The sequence below is a fragment of the Atractosteus spatula genome, chromosome 9 (assembly GCF_055471065.1).
Source record: "Atractosteus spatula isolate fAtrSpa1 chromosome 9, fAtrSpa1.hap1, whole genome shotgun sequence".
Lineage (NCBI taxonomy): Eukaryota > Metazoa > Chordata > Actinopteri > Semionotiformes > Lepisosteidae > Atractosteus > Atractosteus spatula.
The window spans coordinates 17,382,016-17,406,352 of record NC_142714.1 but is presented as its reverse complement, the minus strand read 5'-3'; the positions used below and the strand labels follow the sequence as shown (position 1 = coordinate 17,406,352).

The following is a 24,337-nucleotide window of genomic DNA, read 5'->3' as shown; positions in this document are numbered from 1 at the left end:
CTTTAGTACACAGCTCCTCCATCCTGAGCTAAAGCTGGTCAGAAATAACATATTAGGCTCGGTGGCTAACACAGGGTTATGAAGAATTTAATCTTCAAAATAAACTGAGTGCATATATTAAAAAGCTTTTAAACACTGTTTTGGATTTAAAATATTTAACTCTCATCAACATTAAAAAATGGCATTGGATATAGCAGTGCTTAAAAATGGACAGAATGCTTTGTCAGTAGGTTTAGGTGAATCTTTTCCACAATCCTGGTAAGGTAGTTGTTTTCAGGTTGAACTGCACATAGTACCTCTTCGATCTGTTCCCACCTAAGAAATAAACAGGTTTCAGATTCTAATTAGTTGATGTGAAACAACCATAAAATATCAACCTTACTGTTTTCTTATATGATACTAATATATGAAGGTAAACAGTGTATTCAACAGTGTATTATAGATGCCATATAAAAGAAATTGGTTTTTGTATCACTGTTGATGTGATGATCAAAATACTGTGATATATTGTGAATACTCCTTTGTTAAAAAGTAGGTTTGTACAATCCAAGAGACATGAAAAAGTGTAAAAATAATTTTAATGGAAAATTGTGGAGTTCAGGTTTAAAAGGGGAATGGCTAAATTGGTTCCAAGGGAAACAGAAAAATGATGGCTTATTTTTGATGATATCGTTACTTTTTTGGAAATCGTGAGGCAATGATTAGAGACATCATGTATTTGGAGTCGCCACAATTTTTCAAAGAAAATTTGGAATGCAAAACACTAAAAGGAGGGGGTTTGGGTGCAAAGGGAATGATGTAAAAGCCAAACTGTTTAGGAATCAGTTTAAACTTGCACCGCAACACAATTTTCACTGACTTACCTAAAATTTCCAATGTAATTTTTAAAGTCCAACAGCACAAGACGGGAAAACGGGTAAGCTGGAGTAAGAGCTAATGTAATTTCAAACTTTGCAAATCCTTTAACACTGGAGAACAAAATCTTGACACTGAAATTACAAAAAGGGAAACAAGATGAATTGTTTACGATTGATACATAAAATTTATTTTCCATATTATTCGATTTAGGCAGCAAATGGCAAAGAAAAAAATCCATAAGTAACAACTTTTAAAATGCATATTTTAAAAATAAGTAGTTACAACCATATATATTTTGTGTTTAGAGGCACAGGACAAAATCAAAACCAGCCAGTTATCTTTAGAGTTAGATGGTTCTAGACCACCTTTATGTATAGTAACCAAAGACATAAAAACTCACTGTGTGTCTAAAAGTGTCATTTCCAATATATCAAATTTGAGCGGCCCCCATTTTTTCAGGTATCGGAGCTCTTGTCCAAGAAGACGAAGATGACTAACCACAATAGAGAAGTCATGAAGGAGCTGTCAGAAAAATAAGAAGCATTTTGAAAACTACTAACAGAAATATTTAGCTTATTAGTCCTTATTTAGGGGACATTTTTGTCAGCAACTTGAATGAAAGATTTCTGTAACATATTTCTGTCCAGATGCCGTACTATGAAAACAATGATTGAGACATTTAAATGTTTCATACATAGGTTTTCAGTGTATTTAGTCAAATAACTTTAAAAAATGGACCATGTATCTCCAACATTTAGCAGAAAAGCTGTCAAAATATAATATCAACAACAATTCAACAGTTTAGTACATACCTTAGGAATATCATACTGTGTTGAGTATTTCTTACACCAGCTTTCCTTACTGTTTATGAACTGGTTTATCAGACTGTGGATTACAAGAGAGGAAGGATGTGCTCTTTCATCTGTGGAAATCAGAAAGCATTTTTGCATCAATATCAATAACCATTAATGAAAACTGAGTCTTGTCTTGGAAATTCATTTTATTTGTTCTGTATTACAAAAACACCATGCTAATGTAACAGGTTTAAAAAGTATTTACTGAAAGACTAAGGCAGCCTGTGTGAGCAGAAACAAAAGATTCAAAAGTATAGTTATACTTACCATCCAATAGTGTGTAAAAGTTTATAGCCAGAATATTTAGCACAGCCTTTTCACTTGAATGAGTTTTATCTGGGAAAGAAAAAATAAAACTACATCATTGAACCTGTTTGTATCTCAAGTAACCTAAGGTTAATATTACTATCAGAATTTTATACATACACTTTTGCTACTCACCATGTGGTGCTTCAAATACCAGTTCGAGTTCAAGAGATCCATTCAAAAAGGTGAAGACTGCCCGGCCATCTAGCCACTGAGTAAGTGTCCATTCTGACAATCTAGAAATAAAAAAATAAAGAGAGAAATATGGTACAATGTTTCATTACATTAAATTCCTGATTTAAGAAAGAAAAACTATTTACTTTTTATTATTATTAAAATAAAATTGCCACACCTGTTGAGGTCTTGAATGAAGAGTTCCAACTCTTGTGTTTTCACCTGCAGTTTGCAAACTTCAGTTTCAAGCTGTTTATTTTCCGTCACTAATTCGAACAATTTCCTGAACAAAAGTTTTTTTTTAAATTAGTAATATCTTTATCAACAACAACAAAAACAATAATAAATATTGACACTTACCTCTGTGTCTAGGAGCACATAGTTACAAATGCAAAAAGCATACAAAATCTAGTAATCTAAGTAAATCTAATTTACAGTATAAAGTGGTTACTAATGTCACTATTTGACATAATTATGTCACATATAATGACATAATTATGTCACCAACAGCAAATGCATTTAAACCAGTGCTTGTGGGAAAACCTCTGAGAAATCTATTTAATGCAACTTTCACATTGCTCCCATTGTAACGGAATACATGAAAAGTAAATATTAATTGTAATTTTAAATTAAGTTTAATGTAGACAAAAAGGTTCTTCATATTTTATCAAACATTTAAACAGATTACCTTTCACAATCCGCACCTTCTGCATTTAGGTTTTCAAGCTCTGTAATTGACCAAAGAAAAATGAAAAAATGAAAACTGAATAAAGCACATTTGAATTATATAATTAAATTAAGAAAGGCTATTCATCTTTGAATGAAACATTAACATGGACATCAATAATTATTGCTAGTATTCGTATTTAGTATTATCTCCTGTAGAACGTGAACTCAAACATGTGGCAAGGTCGGGCATGCTATTTGTGCTATCATTAAGCCTTCTACACAACTAAAAAGGAAAAAGCCTCAATCTGCATCTTAATTTTATTATACTGTATCAATAAATTTGCAGCAGTAAAAAATACCTATAAAACCCTACAGTCTAATTTCCCCAATAATCACAAAAAAAAGGAAAGCAATTCCAAATCGTGCATGTTGTGATTTCCAGCAAAAAGTGGACATTAACAATGCAAACAAAGCACTTAAAGGGTTACTATACATTGGGAATTCATCTAAATGTACTAGAAGTAAGTGGGTTCAAACTAAGTAATTTACCTTCTTGTCTAGTTTTCAAGGTAAGCTCCAATTCAGGGTTCACATTTTCTTCTTCCATTTCAGAACAATCCAAGCCTGCAAGCTCTACAAAATAATACCAGTAAATATAGTTATACACATAAAAGTTAATATATAATAAATGATAGATATCAACTATCTTACACAATATATCTACTCAGCAACAGAACAAAGTGGACAAATCTTTTAACTAAATCTCCTAAAATCATCAACATAGCACGAGGTGTCAGTGTATAGTTTAAAATTCAAGGAAATGCAGATAACTAAGTAATTTTTGCTGAACAAAACATTTGTACATACCTGCTTCTAGATTATGGAAACATTCATTTAGGTTTTGCAGCAACCCTTCTGTCAAATTGATCTTTTCCTTCAAATCCTGTTGTGCAGCCTGTTGAAATAAATTATTTCTGGATATGTACAGTAATGATAATCTTAGCACTGTTCAATAAATTTCAGAGATAACTCTGTATTTCAGTATGGAAAATATGGAAGTGCATGTTAGGCACATTCTGCACATGTGCTGCTCAGTACTTTCTCCACCTCTAAATCAGATACAACAAGCCAACAAAAGGAAAGGAGGACAGGATTAACGGGATTTAACAGGATTCTTTTCTAAATGAGAAACCACAATTTTAACTTGCTCAGCTACAATTGATTTTACATGTGTACATTTTTTTTAAAATTAACAGACAAAACAGCCCTGAATCCACACTACTCTAGGTTGGGAAGTCCCAATGGCAGTTACTTTCGTGTTTAAGATTTTCTACTTGGTGTATATCATTGCACGTGTATTGAACTTTACTCTTCTATAAAACACTATTTCTCAAAAATACCGTACGATAAACATCCATAAGATCCCTAACACAATGTGTGAAGGTTCACTTGCTCTCTCACCTGTGCACACTGCACCAGCTTGGAATACGAGTCAATTTTTGTTTCATGGAAATAAGCTTTGACGTTCTTCCTGAATTGTATTTTTTTCTCATTCAGCTTGAATGCAAGACTTCTCAACTGAAGGGAATAAAAAATAAGTTAATAGTGATATAGCACTTGTAAAAGCACAAACTGAAAAAAGCAATTATTACATATGAGATTCATACCACAATAGATTTTTAGGGCTATACAAAAAATATTTAATAGTTGGTAAAACATAGTTGACAATAATTATTTTTTCCTACTTTTGATATATGTATAAAAAATATGATAGCAGAGAAGTAGATAAACATCTCAAAGAATTCCTTGTTTCTCACTCATCCAATTATACATTTAAAGAGATGTAAAAGAGAGTAACAGACCTGTTCTTTTGAATACGATTTCACTGTTAACCACAGAGATTCATTCATGCTCTTCAAAGTTTTTTCTTGGTCACAGATTCTGGTCTTTAATCTTGAAGAAAAAAAAGTTAAATTTTATTCAAATATGAAATCCAGACTTAAATCAAAAATGATTTAATCCGGTTCTCTTTTCCCAATGTCTATATACAGGAGCTAACATTACAGATAAGAATGTTTTCTTGGTTGAGATCTTATTCCTTCATTCATTCAGTCATTTGTAAACCCATCACAATAATTTCGTATACAATTAAATATTTTAAAAAGTTTCTGACATTGTTAATTTTGTGAGAAGTTTTCAATTTTGCCAAACAATTTTCTACTGATGCTACACAATGAAAATCTCTTAAGTTTTTAAATGTAAGATTATAGCAATGAAAGCATGAAAAAGTAAATACATGTATTACAATGCTGACATCCGTTTGCTGATACATGAAAATATGAATGAATACATTTTATTAAAGCAGTAAAGAATGAGTGGTCACACGGTATATGTCAAATAAACATACTTGTCCACAGTCTCTGTCAGTGCTTGACAGTCCTCTTCGTAAACCTGTTGTTGAGGTCTATAAATATACTTTTCTTTGAGCAAGACCTCTGTCTTAGGAGCTGAATCTGATGCTACCTGCAATTCAGATGAGTAAAATGATAAGATCACTTTATTAGCCATATACAATTTCTTGTATTAGGAATTTGTCTTGTCGCATACCCCAACTTGCTCTCCATGAGTCACACAGACAGGGAGAGAAGCTTGAGGTCAGAGCGCAGGGTCAGCCATTTATACAGCACCCCTGAAGCAGTTGGGGTTAAGGGCCTTGCTCAGGGGCCCAACGGAGTAGGATTCCTCTGCTGGCTGCGGGATACGAACCAGCAACCTTCCAGCCACAGGTGCAGATCCTTAGCCACAGAGCCACCGCCCGACCAAGAATGTCATTTAAAAATAAAGATAAAACCTGTTGCTTTGTACAATTTTAAATAACATTGTTCTGAGAAGGCTAACAGAATAATTTAAGTTACATTATACAGAATCTATACAATCTTTGAATCTAGAGTGGATAACCTTTTGGGAATAAGGACCCCCAAAGCAGTAATGCTTTGCTGATATGGCACCTAATATTTGTAAACACGAAATGGATGCAAGAAGAATTATAATATTCTTCAGAATACTGAAGGACTAAACAAGCTTTTAATGAAACTACGAAACAAAAGATCCGGGCTTGTTTCAATTCCTACATTGTGAGGAAGTGTGCTCTGCCTAGGTCTCTGGATATGCATGTAGACATCAAGGAGCTGGAGAAATTCTTTGGCTGTAATGCTACCATCTTGAAGTTTCTGAAATAAAAAAGTAAAAGTTAAATGATTATACACATTTTCCCCCCACAGGAAAAATAAAACTTTTAGTTATTCATTTATACATTCTACCTGCTTAAGATACATAAACATTTTTAAGAGCTTAAAGAAAGTGGCTATTTAAACATTTCATTAATTTATTATATAAATATATTATACAGTTTAGCACCTTCTAATTTATAGTTGTATAAAACTTTTACAAAAAACAAAATATAATGTATCCATACAATAAAAATTACCTCTTGTAAATCCTCTACCTCCTCCAAAAATTGGGATTCAAATCTACTGCATCTCTGAGCTGTGAATCATTCAGGAAAAAAAAACAACATATTAAATAATGTATTGGCTCTTACAGTTTCTGAGCACTACGTCTACTTTCTTTCTATTGCCTATTCGTTTCAATTGATCATTTACAAAATTCTTAGAATCATTTGAAATCTAGTACATTTTAATGAGATCATTTTGTAAAGACTTTATCATGTATATTTCTACGATGTTAGATAGAGCATTTTTGACACTAAGGACAAAGGGCTTCTGTTTAAATACAAATTCTGTAGAAATTGTTTAACATTTTTTCTGTTTTTCTTAAATTCAACATCACAGCCTTTCCATGTTCACTAACTTAGTGTAAAACATTATAACAAAAAATGTTACTTACCACTTGAGTCAAATGTTGCTTCAGCTTTTAGGTTCATGCTGTTGCTGCTACCTGAAGTGGTGTCAAAGGTCTTGGTCATTGTCCCACTTGGCAGGATTTCTGCTGTAATGCCCAAAGCACTACTGCTCCACTGGACACGACACACTCTGGCTTCCTAAGTAAGAAAATAAAAATCTGTAGTGACAAGAAAACAAGAACTCTACCTGGTAGAGATGTAAATTTCAGGATCAATTAAATAACCTACCTTCCAGCATATAATAAATTCTAAATAAAAAGCAAACCTATACAGTCAAACAGAAAAAAAAAATTGATTCATTGCTTCTTCAAAGCACATTCTGAAGCGTTATAAAAAAACATAACACACCTTTTCTTGATTTGCAGAAGGAACATCAGGGCTTCTCTTGATCTTTCTTTCATGCACCATGATGTCTTCATGTCCATCTTCCTGGAGAGGTCTTTTCTGGCTTGGCGTTTGGTTGAGTACTGGTTTATCAAAGCCTGAGTCATTCACACCAACATCAGTCTCAACAGTTTCAACAGCATTTTCCTTATCGCAGTTTTCTGCGGGGAACTCGCAGTTCATATTTTCAGCCGAGTCCTCCTCATCAGTGTAGTAAGGAAGAATTTCTTCATCAATATTTTGGACGGGGTCATTGTTTCCTTGCTGAATTGCAGTGTCCGACGTTACAGCATTAATCAGTAGTTTCCCAAAATGACCGCTCTGTGCACAATTCAGTGTCTTACTATTAAGAATTTTCTTTTTTTGTGGGAGCTTTGGTAGAAATCCACCAAAGGGCATTGATGCTTTCTGAGGCTTGTCATAACAGAAGTTAACAGGTGTGGTCATATTCCTTGTAAGATCCACATGACTACTGTTGTCGTTGCATTGAAGATTATTTGGCTCTTCAGATACTGCAAAATGTACCTCTCCATTATCGGCTGCATTAGGATTGTTACATTCATTTCTGGGAAAGGAATCTTTTACACATTTGTCTTCAGTTTCGGTTTCTGAGAGCTTAATCAATTTAGGCAAAGGTGCTGTGTGGCAGGTCATCCCAGTTTCTGATTTGTTTATCATATTTTTAATGTTTTTAAGTTTTGACTGGAGATCCACAAGACTTCTCCTTCTTCTGTTGGCCATTTTGACAGCTTCATTAATAGCCTCCGAATTCTGTAGAGATAGTTCACCACTTTCTTCCACTGTTCTATTAATTTCACAAGTTAATTCAGTTAAATCAGCCTTTTTCATTTGCTCTCTTGATTCTAAATTAAAGTCAGAAACTATGAAAGGAATACTCTCTCTTTTAACTTCTTGATTATTTAATCCAAAACAGTTACTCTTGTCTTCAGATCCTCTTTCTTCATCTAATTTATTTACATTTTGAGGTTCAAAACAAAAAAGTGAATCAGAGAGTGTTTTCTCTGTTGCAAGACCATCTACCACTACACTCATACCTAAAGCAGGTTTATCAGAGGATGAAAAAATATCTGGTTTGATAGCTGTAGACATACACTGTACTGACATTTCCTGGGATTCTACATCTCTTTCACTGCCTTGCACAGGACTCCTTCCTTTAATAGCCACTTCTTGGCCTTTGGTTATTTCCATGAGATTTTCACCTTTTGAAAAAGTAATTGTTTTAATGGGAACTGACTCATCTGAAGCACTTTTACTTTTGATTAATGGGTTAACTATCTCACTGTTTTGGTGGCCAATGGTAACAGTCTGGTTTCCAATTATTTGTATATCATCTTGAAATTGTAAACGGGGTACTTGCTCAAAAGGCCGCCTGCTCTCAGTGGCCAGTGTGTGACTTCTAGCCATATCCGTATCATCACATTGTTTTGAAAACTCAATATTTTTTTCAGACATTGATAAAGCAGCCACACATTGCTTAGATTTCGTACTGTGACCTGCTGCTGGATTAGTGCTGCAATCAATAAAAACTGTCTGGCTCCTTGTTATATCCATATTTTGTTGATCCAAAACTGAACAGTCTACTCGTAGAATGGAGTTATTAAATGCATCGGTTGTTTTCTCTCTTTGTGTAAAAAGCTTACTGCTTCTGACAGCAAGTGTGTGACCTTTTGTCGTGTCCATTTCATCTTGATCATCTGTCAACAGAGTAGTTTTGTCCACAGGGGCGCACAAACGAGGCACACTTTGTTTAAATCTCTTATTTCCCTGTGCATTCGGATGGTTAATTTCAATGCTGCTTTTCACATCATTAGCAATAGTTTGGTTCTTTGTCTTTTCTGTATCACTTTTGAGTAAATATTGCACATTTGCATTATTTTGAAAAAAATTACTTTCAATAACCACTGTGTTGCTTTTAGTCATGTCCATTTCATTCCGATCCTCTGAAAACACAACAGTTTTATCAGTAGGAAGTGAAGAAAAGGTCACACTTTTTCTAGGTCTTTGTCGAATTCCAATGAATGAATTAGCTTCAACAGGCCTGCAGTCAACAGCACTAGTTTGGCTTCTTGTAATTTTTATGGCAGCCGACATCTCAGAATTAAGCTGGACACTATTTGGAACAGACTGCATGCAATCTTCACCCACCTCTTTTACTTTTCTCTTATCTATGACCACTGTGTGGCTTTTGGTCATGTCCATATCGTCACAGTCTCCTGAAAAAACAACTGTTCTATCAGCAGAAACAGACAAGAACATTCCAGATTCATCGCTGCCTATTTTGTCATTAGTTGGTAAAATGTTTGAGCTGTCAATATCCACTGTGTGGCTCTTAGTTATCTCCATTTCAGCAAAGTCCTCTGAAAAAACTAGTGTTCTATCAGAAGGAGCCAATAAAGAAGTCGTATTACGTTTTGGTTTAGCTTGGATCCCCATAAATGGATCAGCTTCTTCAAGATTCTTACAATGAATTGCAACAGTTTGACTTCTTGTCATTTCCATATCATCATTCTCTCCTGAAAACATGACTGTTCTATCAGCAGGAACAGACAAACCCAAGACACTTCTAGATCTGATGTTAGATTTTGGGGCAAAACTCTCTGCTGCAGTGGTTTTAAAATCAATCTTAACAGTCTGGCTCTTTGTAAGTTCCATGTCATCTGGTTCAGAGGTGGAAAAGTGGGAATGTGGTAGGATGCTTTCAGACAAGAGCATTCCAGATTTCTCTCTGGCTCTTTTTTCACTTTCTGGTAAAAGATTTGAGCTATTGATAGCCACTGTGTGGCTCTTAGTTATCTCCATTTCAGCTAAGTCCTCTGAAAAAAGTACTGTTCTATCAGAAGGAGCCAATAAAGAAGTCACATTACGTTTTGGTTTAGCTTGGATCCCCATAAATGGATCAGCTTCTTCAAGATTCTTGCAATGAATTGCAACAGTTTGACTTCTTGTCATTTCCATATCATCATTCTCTCCTGAAAACATGACTGTTCTATCAGCAGGAACAGACAAACCCAAGACACTTCTAGATCTGATGTTAGATTTTGGGGCAAAACTCTCTGCTGCAGTGGTTTTAAAATCAATCTTAACAGTCTGGCTCTTTGTAAGTTCCATGTCATCTGGTTCAGAGGTGGAAAAGTGGGAATGTGGTAGGATGCTTTCAGACAAGAGCATTCCAGATTTCTCTCTGGGTCTTTTTTCACTTTCTGGTAAGAGGTTTGTGCTATTGATAGCCACTGTGTGGCTCTTAGTCATTTCCATTTCAGTTAAGTCCTCTGAAAAAAGTACTGTTCTATCAGAAGGTGCCAATAAAGAAGTCGCATTACATTTTGGTTTAGCTGGGATCCCCATAACTGGATCAGTTGCTTCAATATTCTTCCAGTCAATTGCAACAGTTTGACTTCTTGTCATTTCCATATCATCTGACTCCTCATTCTGTTCAAAATGGCTGCTGGTTTCAATAGCCATAGTATGGCTTTTAGTCATGTCCATATCATCGTACCCTCCTGAAAACATAACTGTTATATCGGCAGGAACAGGGAAACCCAAGACACTTCTTCCAGATCTGATATTACATTTCGGGACAAATCTGTCTGCTGCAGTGGTTTTAAAGTCAATCTTAGCAGTCTGGCTCTTTGTAAGTTCCATATCATCTGCTTCAGAGGTGGACAAATGGGAACTTGGTAGAATACTTTTAGACACTAACATTCCTGTTTTGTCTCTGGCTATTGCTTTACTTGCTGCTGGTAAGATGTATGATCTGTCAATAGCTACTGTGTGACTTTTAGTCATATCCATTTCAGCTATGTCCTCTGAAAAAAACACTGTTTTATCAGGGAGAGCAGAAAAAACAGTCATATTTGGTCTCAGTTTAGTAGGAATTCCCATGAAACGATCATCTTCAATATTGTTACTGTCAACTGCAGCAGGTTGGGATTTCATTATTTCCATGTCATTTTGCTCCACATTTTGTTCATAAAGGCTCCTGCTGTCAATAGATACAGTATGGCTTTTTGTCATGTTCATCTCATCCTGGTCCACCGGAAAAAAAATTGTTTTATCAGAAGGAATAGACAAACCAATCTGATTTTTTTTAGATTTTTCAAACATTCCAAATACAGTTTGGCTCTTTGTTAATTCCATTTCATCAGCATTATTAATTACTGAACGCAAAGTCGATGGAACATTATTATTTAATGACTGCATTGGGTTATCAATTTCTCTAATAATGCTCTTGCAGTCGATAGCCACAGTGTGGCTTTTAGTCATATCCATATCATCATACTCTCCTGAACAGACAACTGTTCCATCAGCAGGAACAGACAAACTAAAGATACTTTGTTTAGATTTCCTTTTTTCTGAAGTGGAATTTTCTGCTAGAGTGGTTTTAAAGTCACTTTTTACAGTCTGGCCCTTTGCAAGTTCCATGTCTTTTGGCACAGAGGTAAAAGAAGGGGAACATGGTAAACGGCTTTCAGAAAAACACATTTCAGATTTCTCTCTAGCCATTAAGATATTTGTGCTGTCTATAGATACAGTGTGGCTCTGTGTCATCTCCATTTCTGCAAAGTATTCTGGAAACACCACTGTTCTATCATAGGGAGCTGAAAAAGATGCATTACTTCTAGGTTTAGTTTGCATGGCCATGAGTGGATCGGTTACTTCAATAGTCTTGCAGTCAATTGCAGCAATTTGGCTTCTTGTCATCTCCATGTCAACTAATTTATTATTTTGTTCACGTTTCTGCCCCAAAAGACTTCTGTTGTCAATAGCAACTGTATGGCTTTTAGTCATGTCCATATCATCTTTGTCTACAGAAAAAAGAACTGTTTTATCAGCTGGAACAGAAAAACCAAGTACACTTCTACATGCTTTGTTAATGTCTTTAGCTGGATTGGTAAGTGCTGCATTAGTTTTGTAATCAAGTGAATTCGTCTGACTTTTTGTCATGTCCTTATAATCAGGTCTTAAGGACAATCCACAAGAAGCTAGAGCATTATGACAAAAATCCAGTGGTTTCTCACTAGCATTTAAAATGCTCTTAGTGTCAATAGCCACTGTATGGCTCTTAGTCATGTCCATTTCATTAAGCTCCTCTGAAAAAACAACAGTTTCATTGCTACAACCTGCTAAACCAGCTACAAGTTTTCTAGTTTTTGGAGGGATTACTCTGAATGGATCAGAAGCCATAACTTCCTTGTAAGCAGTGTTAACAGTCTGGCTTTTTGTCATGTCCATATCATCTGGTTCTGCAGGATGTATGACACATTTATTCTCATTTATTGTTCTGGTATCTATTGAAATTGTGTGGCTTTTAGTCATGTCCATATTGTCCTCTTTGTCCACTAACACTGTCTTATTGATAAACTGGAGATCAAACCTTTCTGTTAATACAGATGCTTGCTTTTCTTTATCAAAACCAGATCCATGTGATTTGAGTCTGGAAAGAAAATCTTTGGAACATATTTTCTCAGGCCCAGGTGGCACAGAATTCTGTTGAACCAATGGGGTTAAAGAACTTAGATCACTGAAAAAGCGTCTGTTACCACTCTGTCCAGCTGATTTTGCAAGGCCATTTTTGAAATCAGATGTCTTCACAGAATTATTACCAAAGATTGTTGAATCTTCACATCTGCTGAAGTAGCTGTATTCCCGTCTTGAGTCAGCATTACCAACATTCTTGTTTTTGTCCAGTCTAGAAATGAACTCTCCGACATCTAGATTTCCACAGTTAGCAACATCATTGATGTCATCATCATCCTTACTAATAAGGATAGTGTGGCTGTAGGTCATATCCATATTTGCATTGTCTTCTTCAGAAAATACTACCGTTTTATCAGCAACTGTGTCCATAGTTCCATGCTCAAAAAAGGACCTTTCCTGAGATGGAAAAAAGTTAAATTATATAATGTCGATTTCCATTAACATACTATTAGAATTGATATTCTTTATATAATATAAAGTGGAATTTTTCAACCAAAATATAACAAAGTATTTATATAAAGAAATAAGAAATTACTGTATTATCTGAAACCTGATCATTCAAAGCCTGCTATAACTAATTTTCTGTCTCCAAGGGGTTTTTGTTGATGTAAACAAATGTTTTCAAATATCCGTTTTGGCCATCCATTCAAATGTTTTTGAAATGCTTGATTTGTTTTCTTATTTTTAATATTAAATTGATCGTTTCTATCTATGTGCGAGACATTTAAAGATTCTGGATAACTTATATGATTAAACTGTTCATGATGTATGTAAAGCTAATGCTGCAGTTCTGTGGAACAGTGACACTGCTCTCGTGTAACAAGGTAAAATCCCAATATAAAACTAGAAGTATGTCTGTATTGGTCATCCCCCTAATTTTAGGGACAATTAAAGGTACTATATATTACCTGGCTTAATTTATAACAATGAAACAAAATATCTAACCTTATTTTGCTGCTGTGGAACTTGTAGGGGAGCATTGAGCAAAGTTTCCATGCCTGAAAAATTATACATGAAATGATTCCTCAGTTATCTTCATTAATAGAAAAAAATTAACAAATAATACCAGCTTTGCAAGAAACAATTACATTATTATAAATTAAAATGTTAAAAAATATTCATAGTTCAAATTCTTACCAAGTAACTGTGGTTTTCCATCTTGATCAGCATTCAACCTGCTAATAAAAGAGTTTAATTGATTATTTTACTAGGTTTTGATAAGGTTATTCAAGAGAAAATCCCTGATTTCAACATACATTGCTTTACTTTAATATAGAAAATAAAAGCCAAGGCCTGAATGAATATAAAATAAGAGTATATCAAAACTGCTAGGGGCTTAATATACACTATTTATGATACTTTGTAGAATGTTATTTCTGCACCACAGTATGCCTTTTTGCCCAAAAATGATTAAAAAAAACAAACGCCATGCAAAAAGCTGGTGTCAGTTTCATGTAGGAAAATAAAATATACTTACTTCTCCTTATCCAAATCTTCCATTTCTAAAAAGGCAAATGTATTTTTTAGTTCAATTTAATAAAAAATGCAGATTGTCTTTAATATCAACTAAATGCCATATGACATCTCACTGGTTCATTTTTGAAAGATGTGCATATCATTTTTTTTCCTTTCTCCTGCAGTTAGTCGGATGAATTCTGCTTTCTTTGCTTCTATCATTCATAAATGCAACAGATTTTGTCTATCCCAACATTTCCATGTATGGTGCTTACATGAAAAAACACTATATGATCTAGCACTAATTTACAAGATTGTTAAATTTACTTCACATTAAAAGTGCAACATCATGGATTAGGGGTCTCCAACCCCTTTTCTAAAGTTGACTAGGCCTGTTGGTTTTATAGGTAACCCTTAAATCATAAATTTCTGAAGAAATGGAAGAATTGTAACTCTGATCAATAATAGATGTTAAATTTTGCAATTTTGTTAAAGCTATCAGCTCCCCAAGACTGGAATTTCTTTAACCGAGCATATGACTTGCTTAATTGGTCTATAACCACCAAGCATTCCCAAAATTCACAAACAGGCAATTCAGGGTTATCTATAAGACTTTATGTATTGGTGTTTTTCGAATCAAGAACATAGTGACAGAGATGCGTATATATAATTAAGGTTAAAATAATCACTACAAAAAATAAACATTCATCAATTTATCTATTATGTGACATTTTAAGAACTGATATTTAGAAACATTAACATATAAACAGTATTAAATGCATAAACATTTTGCTGGCTTTTCCACCTGTTTTGCCTTAAGCTATATTCCATTGTTTATTCTGAAGTGTGGGTAAATTTGTATACTTTTCAAAAACAGTATAAAATTAGAATGATTTAGATAATTAACAATTTTTGAATATCTCAATATTAATACCTTTTTAGTTTATTACTTAAAATAGTCAAAATGACTAAAATTTGCCAGTATGACTACATGCAAAATTGGACAAATAGTGGAGAAAAAAAACTTATTACCTGAAAAGAAAGGGGAATATTACTAAATCAGTATTAATTATTAAATAAAAACAAACACCTACCTGTTCCATCCAGGTCTCCCAAAAGTTTTGTCACAGGTGAGTCATTTTTAAAATCCCTAAGAGGACATAATAAAATAAAAATACAGATCGTAATATTCAGGTTATAAAATGTCAATTACAGCTGTTTATGGATTCATTTTCTAATGTTATCTACCTTTAGGAAAGTCTGCTTACATTGGGTAAATACATATGTAGCTTAATACATATGCACTTAAGCACAATTATTAAATTAGCTAAAATATTAGAAAAAAAACATTTTAAAATGATTAACAGGAGAATATCTGTCCAAATATGTTCTTCACAGCAAGGAACCAAATGATATCCCAAGCAGGAGAAAATAGTGTTTTAATGAGAATAGACATAACTTGTCTTATCAACTCAGCCCTTATATAACAAAAACTGTAATCGAATGCCACTTTACATTTGCGAAGAAAACTGAAAATATGTTAATCTTACTTTATATTATTGGTTTGAGCAAAACTGACTCTTCGAGAACTTCGTCTTTTCTTTTCAAATGGTTTGTTCGTGCAGTCCTAACAGGGGAAAAAAAATAATGGTGATCTCAAATTGCAAACTTTACTAAAGGAAAAGCTTAAGGCCCACTACACCTTTCATCAATCGTTGTTACAGAATTAACATTGATACCGATCTCAGATAAGCAGTAAGAGAAAACTACTTTAACTAGACCACACTATTCAGTGTAACTGCTGGAATTCCTTTCGTAGCAAAGCACACTAAAAAGAGTTTAACAGCTCCTAAACTAGATAAAGTACTCTTTTGTTTAAAGCACTATAAAGAATATTTTATAGCATAGAGCTCTTTTTTTCTAAAAGCTCTTTACAATTAACAGTATATGACTTTTAAAAATTAAAATACCCAATCATGTATCATTGAAATTACCTGACACCCATCTTCTCCCCCAATACTTTTAAGTGGGGTGCGAGGTGCTTTTAAAATCTAAAAAGAAAAAAAAAACAGACTTCTTAGTTTACATACACATGTACTTTAACAAATGTAAGAACAAATGCACATTCTGTTCAGAAAGTGTACAAATTGCTCATTGTATACAAAAATGAAAGGTCTAGCTGAACAGCTGTGTTTGATAAAGAGTCAAAAACACTTAAAATGTAAGATAAGATTTTATTGTCCCCTGAGGGAAATTTTTTATGGACACCCAGCACTTCTGTACATTTAAATAGAATGCAAAAGAAAAAAAAAAGAGAAGAAAAACATGGCGGTATGGAGTATGGAGGTAATGAGACTTGGTACAAAGGAGAAAACTATACGGTTTGTATCAGACTATTCTGATAATAGTGAAAAAGACTAGTTTAGAAAGAGGCCTAAGATAAATATTATGATATCATAAATGTGGACAAGATATAACTAGACAGATATATGATGATGGTTCTAACACAATCAGCAGTAATATAAGATGGCATAGCCTTGCCTGGTTTATCTTTAATGGTTTTGAACAACCAATTTAAATTCCCGAATGAAAAATGTACTGTGTTATCACTGCTTTAATAGTACAAGAAGTAGAGCCGTTAACATTAAAAGCATAGTGTTTGGTGTTGGCACCAAGGCTACAGCTGGCACTCTGAAAGATCTAGATGCATCAATTATTGTGGGGATTTGACAGAATATGCAAATTTTCATTGCTAAAAAGCACCTCTGTTATGCAAGCTGGAACATAAAAAATTTTTTTTAAAGGCTCATACCGATGAAATCCTTCGCATATTATTGGTTTTAGTCGGCTCAGACCTGTAAAATTGGATAATTTTAATTAATCTAACACCGCCTTGCAAAAAGTCAAACATTTACAGTTCTAGCAGTTAAAATATACAGTTGTGGTGCTACAATCTCAAAGAGTGCACTCTTGCATTGTTTTCAAGGTTCAAATATTTATATGCATGATTTTGATACCAACATCCCTTTAATAAAGTGCACATTAGAGCCATCAATGCAAGCTATAGGTATCAAGGAAAGTTGAAACCCAAAGCCTTTCTACAAACATATATAATAAAAAGTGAATATGCATTTTCATATTTTCAGTATAATATACTATGATTAAAAGAATCACTTAACTGAAAATTCCAAGTTAGAAATCAGAATAAAGAAAAGATTCTAAGAGTCCTAAAATGGAGAAGTTTTCTGGCCTTTAGTTTGTTGGCAGGTGTTCACTCAAACAGAAATTTTCTGAATGTTGAATCTGTATGTAAACCTAGCTCACTTTATTCACCTTCCAAACACCAAGATCTTATTCACCCAAATGTGTCACTGCTACTGTAAATAAATACATTGTAAAATCATTCTGAACTAGAATTTCAAATAAAGACACGTACTCTAAAACGTTTAAAACTGTGATTAAACACACAACTTACTGATCACTTGGGATTGCTACAAAAGGCTCCATCTTCATCCAAACAATCTTATTCTGGAAAGAAAGCTAAATTAATTTCGCTTTGTATTTTACTTATTATTGATAACATTTAGTTTCAAATCAGAATATTGTCAATAAATTAAAATTTAATGCCTGCTAAACAGTCTTTTCGACTACACTCTGTCTACAGGTAACAGTTTTTCTCCACTAAAAAGGCGTTTCATGTGAAACTGTAAATTGATACACAGTTTAAGAGAAAGAACATCAGGACATAAATGCTGCGGGGTTTCATTTTCCGAGATTGTTTAGTAACACTAGTAAATCTGTCCACTAGTACATCCACGTTAGGTGTATATCGAATGAAACATATACGCATTTCAATAGTTAATTATCGAGAAAATCCTCACTTTTCCAAACCATCTGGGTGGATGCTACAAGGCACAGCTTTCCCCGTGCTAACATGACTCTAGTCTGATCAATGTCAAACATGTGTTAATAGACATTAAACGAATGCACAAATCCATATGAATAAACGTAAAATCAGAAACACATTACTGTAAGTGACTTGCTAGGATGCACATGAAGAAATGCATGTAAAGATTTTATACAGTATTGTAGAATGCAGTTATTTAACTGATGTAGCTAACATTTACGCATTTCACAGATCCTCTGAGCCAGTGTGAACAGGTTGGTTAGCACAGAAAGCAACATCACCACACACGTCCACATCGTTAAATGCCATTTATATTCTTTGTTTGAAATGAAATATCATACACGTTCAAGAGCAGAAACACGCTAGGGTTTCACAACAACGTTTCCCCTATCTCCACAGCCATTGTATGCAACCTGAAGAAGGCTCCACGGCCGAAACGTTGTGTTCTCTTTCTTCTTTTTTTCAGCATGGAATAAACCTATTACTTGTTCCTTTGCAGTACTGAGCTCCGCACCAAACAGGGTAACTACAGTAGTTAGAGCATACCGCCCTATTGATTAAAATGATTCTTTTGAATCAAACTGAAACTAAAGACTGCTTTTAAAAAGTGACACACATGTTAACACATACCTTTAATTATATCGCCGTCTTAATCTTCATTTATATTTATCCAAAATAATCATTTCCGCCACCCTTTGCAGATGTTTAATTTTTTCAAATTTAACCGCTCTACTACCAAGCATGCGCACTAACTTTCCGAAACCCTGAGTTCCTATACCAGGGGCGTTAAAAGGAAGTGACGTATTTTATTTTAAAATTTCAGAGCGGGTTTTGCTGTGTTTTTGCAAAGGGGCAATAAACAAGCTTGGTAAGTACTCTTGACTCGTGTTCATAATACAGATCGTGTTGTATTAAGTTTACTTATTTTGATTAATCGAGTTTTCAATATGTTCGTTGCCAATTTAGGAAAATATGACTATTAACTACTTAAACTATAACTAATTCTTGAGCTTTTTAATGGCTGTAATTAAAATATTAGTGTAAAGTATACCTCATGAAGTTCTTAAAATAAGTATAAAGTTCTTATTAACTTAATCGATTTGCGGATGATTGTGTGACTAAAGTATTTATAGTGCCATGCTTTGACGTGTTTTTTACTTTTAGTGCTATAGCCGCAATCTTTTTCAGACATACTGCCGGAGAGCCTTAAAATACAGCATATTTTACGATTAACAATGAACTCATTGATTTCTAAATACTAACAATTTAATCGTGATCAGTCGCTGTTCGTATGCTAAACTAAAATACATGTTAGGGAACCGTAAAATTCAAGGCCCATTTTAAATCTGACCTATCAAATAGATGCTGTGTAGTGAAAGGTGATCCTTTTTTTTCAGATACTAAAATCATGGGAGAGAGAGAGAATTCCAGAATTCCTCTTTATCAAGAAAAAAAGCAATACGAAGCAACAAAATGTAGGTTTTATGAGACCCCGAAATGTTTTATTTCTGTGATGTAATTCTGTAATCCAAAACTGTAACATTGTAACAGAAATTTATTATTTTACATATAGCAAATGATCGCCCTGCTGAAAGTATGAAAAAAACGGTGGCTCCCAAATTTGAAGTACCTACCAGTTTCAACTTTGCTGTAAAGTCAGAAAAGGTTGGAGCATTCAAACCACAAAACCCAACTGTCAGCAAAAGGTGACTACAGCATTGCTTCTGTTCTGATCATGGAAAATGTTTACTCTCCTCTGCTTAAAGGTTTCTTTATAATGAACAATAACCATCATAGTTAGGAAACTGTATACTGATATATGATAGATTAGCTTTTGTTAAGATTTTATTTTGAAAGCCTAAAATAATAGCTGTTTTGAAGGTGAATGCTGACCTTTTGATTTCTTCAATGTTGTTGGCCAGGAAAATTCCTCAAAATGGTGTTTACAAAGGGTAAGAAATGTTTTTTTATTTGTTCTCAAAAATCAATATTGTGTGTAACTATATTAGGAATTTGTTTTTAAAAGTGTCTTTTTGCTTTTTATAATGACATTGTAATACTGTTTTTTTTTCCATGAAAGTTAATAGACGAATATTTTAATTTTGTATATCCTCATTTCAGACCAAATACCAGGCTCCGTGTGGAAGCAGAACTGAGAGATAAGAACCAGCTTTTAGAAGCATCCAATCTGGAGCTGTATCGAAATCTTTCAGAGGCAAAGGTAAGTTGGGTCCATGTTCACTTTTATGAAGCAATTGGTTTTACTGTGCCACCATTACCCACCATTAAACATCCTTTGAAATGAAGGGGCTTAGGAGATAAGGTATCGGTAATATTTTTGTATCCATTACCCATTATTAAGAATCAGAAGGTATAAGACTTACTCTGTGGTGCCACCTTTAATAAAATATTAAAGCTAAATAAGCTGTGCAAACGACTGGCACTGTGGTGCAGCATTGCCCAGGGCTGGGGTCCTGGGTTCACTTCCCAGGGTGCTATCTGTTTGGAGCTCCGGTTTCTTCCCACAGTCCACAGATATACTGGTAGTTTAACTGGCTTCTGGGAAAATTGGACCTGGTGTGTCTGTGCTCCATGAAGGACTGGTGTCCTCTACAGGGTGTATCCTGAATTGCGCCAATTGCTTACCTGGATAGGGTCTGGCTTCCCTGCAACCCTGTACTGGATGCAGTGGAAAATAGATGGATGAAACTATGTTTCATGGTTTATTCTAGTTCTTGATGCACGATTTTTTAGTCTGGAGAAATTTTAGAGGTGTTGTTCTTTGTTCCACATAAATAGGCTCATATGGCTACACTACCACTCTTTTAATCTACATTGTGCAGCAGTTTCATCCCCTTGATTAATAAAAATAAAATTATTTAAAAAACGTTTCATCCCCTTGATTGTCAATTCAGGCAGGGTATGCGTTTCTATACTGAACAAACCTCACATTTATTTTAAAGGAGAATATTGCAAAGCTGACGCAGAAATACACAGGTCTGGAAGGAGAATCCAGTGAACTTAAAAAGCAGCTGGAGAAGTGCATGCTATTTCTGGAAACTAGCAACATTGATCCAGGTAAAGAAATTATCCATTTTCTTTATTTTGATTTTTTTCCTTTTGTTTTTGATTTGTTCAGTTTCACAATGCATACTGCTTTGTAATATGGGTAGCACAGAACTGCAGGCTATCTGGAATGTAAGTAAAAGATATTTTATTAATGAAGTGGAAAAAATACTTTTAAAAATGGTCTTTTAAAGCTGCATGAAATGTTTTGCCACATTGATTTAGTCCAGAGCAATAAGAGAATTAAACAAGCTTGTTTTTTAAGGGGTATGACTTTTTTCATCCTAAGTTTCAGGTGAAAAAATCCTTGAAACAGCAAAACAAAATGAAGAGCAAAGAAAGGAAGTGTTGGTGAGTCTGACATTCTAAACTGTAAGGTATCTGTTTTGTAATTCTTAATAGTGCGCAGCATTCACTCTCTTAGTACTCCATTCTTGAAATAACCCCATGCTGCAGGAAGGTTGAAATAATATCCCACCCTCATGACAAAAAGATATTATTTTGTAGAGATTGAATGTGTAATACCTGAAAACAAAATCTGGGATGCTGTGATTTTCACTGAATCGTTTTGTGCACACATATTAAAATGTTCTTTCTTTACTGACTGAGGAACCCTAACTAATAGGATGGTAAGGACATTTTAAAATCAATCTAATTTGAATGAAATTTAAAGAAACAAATTTGATTGTTTAATTTTGAACATTCTTGGACTGAGTGGATGAACAGTTTTCTTTTGTTTCTAGAGACCAACCAGTTCAGTCCATACCAGCAGAAAATAATCAGTACGAAAGGACACTCAGCTGAACGACTAAAATTGGTCCTTTCAAAAGTTACATTTTAGTTCAGATCAGCATAGTATGAACATGTAGATGAGTCGTCTTCACCCAAATTAACACTAATTATAATTAACACTAGTTTTACTTGGCCTTGTCTTTTAAAAAATAAAAACCATTTAAACCATTTCAGCATTATTTTTTTGAACTTCTAAAACTGAGTTTCCATTGACAAATTCCTATGTTTAAAAAGGGCAAGGTGTCTGAACTTCATACAGACAGAAACAACAATTAACACACTGATAGGTGACAGGCGAATGGCTATTCTTCAGCTGTTTTAAATGCAGTGTTACCAGACTGTTAAAGATTTTAGCTTTTTGCAAATGTTTGCTTCTAGAAAGGAAATAATCAATATTTTCTCTGGTCCAGAGTCTGTCTAGGAATTTGCAAAATGAACTGGAGGTATTTAGTCAGAAAGCTTCTGAGCACAGGCTACAGATGCAGGTAAGGAGTTACTTAATATACAGCAAATAAAGGCTTTTTTATTTCCATTTAAAAGTCTTTGCTCATGACTAGAAAAGCCCACTGTGATACACTTTAAATTAAACATAAGAAGAATAGTAAATTGTTCTCTGAAAAGCCATAGCCTTTCTGGAAAAATCTAGCATGAGCAGGGAATAGATATTTTATTCCGTGTTTATGTGTAGCCTTTCAGAATATTCTTTAAATATTTATAAATATGTACATTTTTTATTTAATTATAAATATATTGTATGTGTTCCACTCAGAACCATACACCTACAATGTCCCGTGAGTTCCCGTGTAGGTAATGTACAGTTGTCAGATGCTAGAAAAAGAGAATAATACATTTAATTAAGTGGAATTTTATCTAAAAGACTGACTGTTAAGAACCATAATTTTTTCCTGCAATAAAATGAGTTGGGTTGAATCCTTCACTTATTTTCTTTTGTAGGAAATTAAATCCAAAGTGAGGGCTCAGCAAGAAGAAATAGAGAGGCATCTGAAGGAAAAAGAAAACTTTCAAACAGAACTACAAGAAATGGAGAAAGCTTTAGATGATGCTCAGCAGCTACTTGATGTGTAAATTTGTGTGCCGGCAGAAAAGCCATTCGCTTTGAGATGTAAAAATTAGTATTTTTTTATAACCTAATAAAATATTAAAACCAAGAAAAACAGACCCTTGTAGACAATGATTTTAAATAAAATTTGTTTAGGAGCCTTTAATTTATTTTTTTTAAATTTTCTCTATAAATCTGTACGGTAGGTTTATTTAAAATCAATCTTGGAAATGCATGACAGATTATTTTATTCAACATTTCATTGGATTACATGGTCCAGTTATATAAGTTGCCCAACACAGATACAAAAATGCTTAATTTAAAAGCTGTTATTAAAGTATTGAATGTACAGTTTTTATAAATAGAGAACAAGTATAGTGAAAGAAAAATATGTAAATTGGAGTAGACTGAGTCGTGTGTCCTTTTAAATAACTTTTATTAGGTGAGTCCTGAACTCTCCTTTATTTGTTCTCTCAGAAAATCAGCTCTGCTAGGTTGGATGTCAAGGAAAACTTTTTTGCAGATATCCTACATCAGGTTATGACTGCCTTTTCTTTGTTAAAAGGACTTGATTTATATATATCACATCTGTTACTCTCTATATATTACCTACAGTATATACTAAGTCTATAATGATAAGTCAACATGATTAATATAGACTTGGTGCTCAGAATTTTCATTTAGAGGTTTTTCATTGAAGGATCACTGTTGGCAGGTGTGTGTTACATAAATATTGGAATGAGCTCTTTTTGAACTCCAGCTGGTATTACTGCTTGAGAAGCTAGGACAGCCATCTGTAGTGACTTTACTTGTGTTATAATAATACAGGAACAAAAAGAAACCTGTTGGGGGAGGGAAGAAGTATTTCAGTTCAATTGAAGTTAAACAATCCATGATTTACTCAGTTGTTAAATAAAAGGTATGATACCATTTTTTATTTCATTATTTCATATTACACTGTATATAGGCTAAATTAGCACAATAATGTGCTATGTAATTTGAAATACTTATTCCTTAATAGGTGGTGAGGTGTGAGTTAGTCTAAACAGATTTTCAGTTTGAAAACAAAATTTAAAAATCTACATGTTTTATTCTTGAATTCCATTTTCATTTATTGATAAACAATTTCCTGTTCTGTGTAGAACAGAAAAAAAATACTATAACTGATTTTTATTCAAAGATGAATGGAGTTTGATTTTGGTTAGGGGTTCATGCCTTTAATTATTCTTGAAAGTCCATTAGAGTGTGAATTATGACTGATTTGTTTTACCTACCTTGAAGAGAATTGAGGATGCTAAAGGCATAAAATGATGGCACTTGGAGAGGACCAAAGCCGAAGAATGCAATGCCCCAGGTTATTCCAAGCAAACAGCACAGGCCCATTACAGTGT

The 24,337-nt window shown here is 33.9% G+C and overlaps 2 protein-coding genes across 2 annotated transcripts; one reads left to right on the top strand and one right to left on the bottom strand.

Annotated features, from left to right (window-relative positions):
• Positions 1-43: 43 nt before the first annotated feature.
• On the bottom strand, positions 44-18,731 carry knl1 (kinetochore scaffold 1). The gene is made up of 26 exons (XM_088925218.1): positions 18,659-18,731; positions 17,597-17,649; positions 16,934-16,976; positions 16,116-16,172; positions 15,672-15,748; positions 15,216-15,271; positions 14,144-14,168; positions 13,804-13,844; positions 13,612-13,664; positions 7,132-13,062; positions 6,768-6,921; positions 6,349-6,407; positions 5,993-6,091; positions 5,269-5,384; positions 4,724-4,814; positions 4,323-4,439; positions 3,729-3,816; positions 3,411-3,494; positions 2,881-2,920; positions 2,371-2,475; positions 2,154-2,254; positions 1,980-2,048; positions 1,671-1,780; positions 1,259-1,380; positions 864-989; positions 44-315 (listed from the first exon to the last, which is right to left on the bottom strand). The coding sequence occupies exons 2-26, from the start codon at positions 17,632-17,634 to the stop codon at positions 201-203; spliced, it is 7,917 nt and encodes a 2,638-aa protein (XP_088781344.1). The 5' UTR covers positions 17,635-17,649; positions 18,659-18,731; the 3' UTR covers positions 44-200.
• Positions 18,732-18,870: 139 nt separating this feature from the next.
• knstrn (kinetochore localized astrin (SPAG5) binding protein) lies at positions 18,871-23,022 on the top strand. The gene is made up of 9 exons (XM_088926092.1): positions 18,871-18,896; positions 19,426-19,503; positions 19,602-19,734; positions 19,951-19,980; positions 20,150-20,249; positions 20,992-21,106; positions 21,384-21,445; positions 22,297-22,371; positions 22,841-23,022. Exons 2-9 carry the CDS (start codon positions 19,437-19,439, stop codon positions 22,970-22,972), a joined length of 714 nt encoding a protein of 237 aa, XP_088782218.1. The 5' UTR covers positions 18,871-18,896; positions 19,426-19,436; the 3' UTR covers positions 22,973-23,022.
• Positions 23,023-24,337: the final 1,315 nt, after the last annotated feature.

Excerpts from the sequence above, each read along its gene's own strand:
- knl1 (XM_088925218.1), bottom strand. The coding sequence starts at position 17,634 with ATGAAGATGGAGCCTTTTGTAGCAATCCCAAGTGATCA. Across the intron at positions 13,665-13,803 it reads TGGAAAACCACAGTTACTTG|GCATGGAAACTTTGCTCAAT; the intron begins GTAAGAATTTGA and ends ATAATTTTTCAG. Across the intron at positions 6,408-6,767 it reads AGCAACATTTGACTCAAGTG|CTCAGAGATGCAGTAGATTT; the intron begins GTAAGTAACATT and ends AATGATTCACAG.
- knstrn (XM_088926092.1), top strand. The coding sequence starts at position 19,437 with ATGGGAGAGAGAGAGAATTCCAGAATTCCTCTTTATCAAGAAAAAAAG. Across the intron at positions 19,735-19,950 it reads AACCCAACTGTCAGCAAAAG|GAAAATTCCTCAAAATGGTG; the intron begins GTGACTACAGCA and ends GTTGTTGGCCAG. Across the intron at positions 19,981-20,149 it reads CAAAATGGTGTTTACAAAGG|ACCAAATACCAGGCTCCGTG; the intron begins GTAAGAAATGTT and ends TCCTCATTTCAG.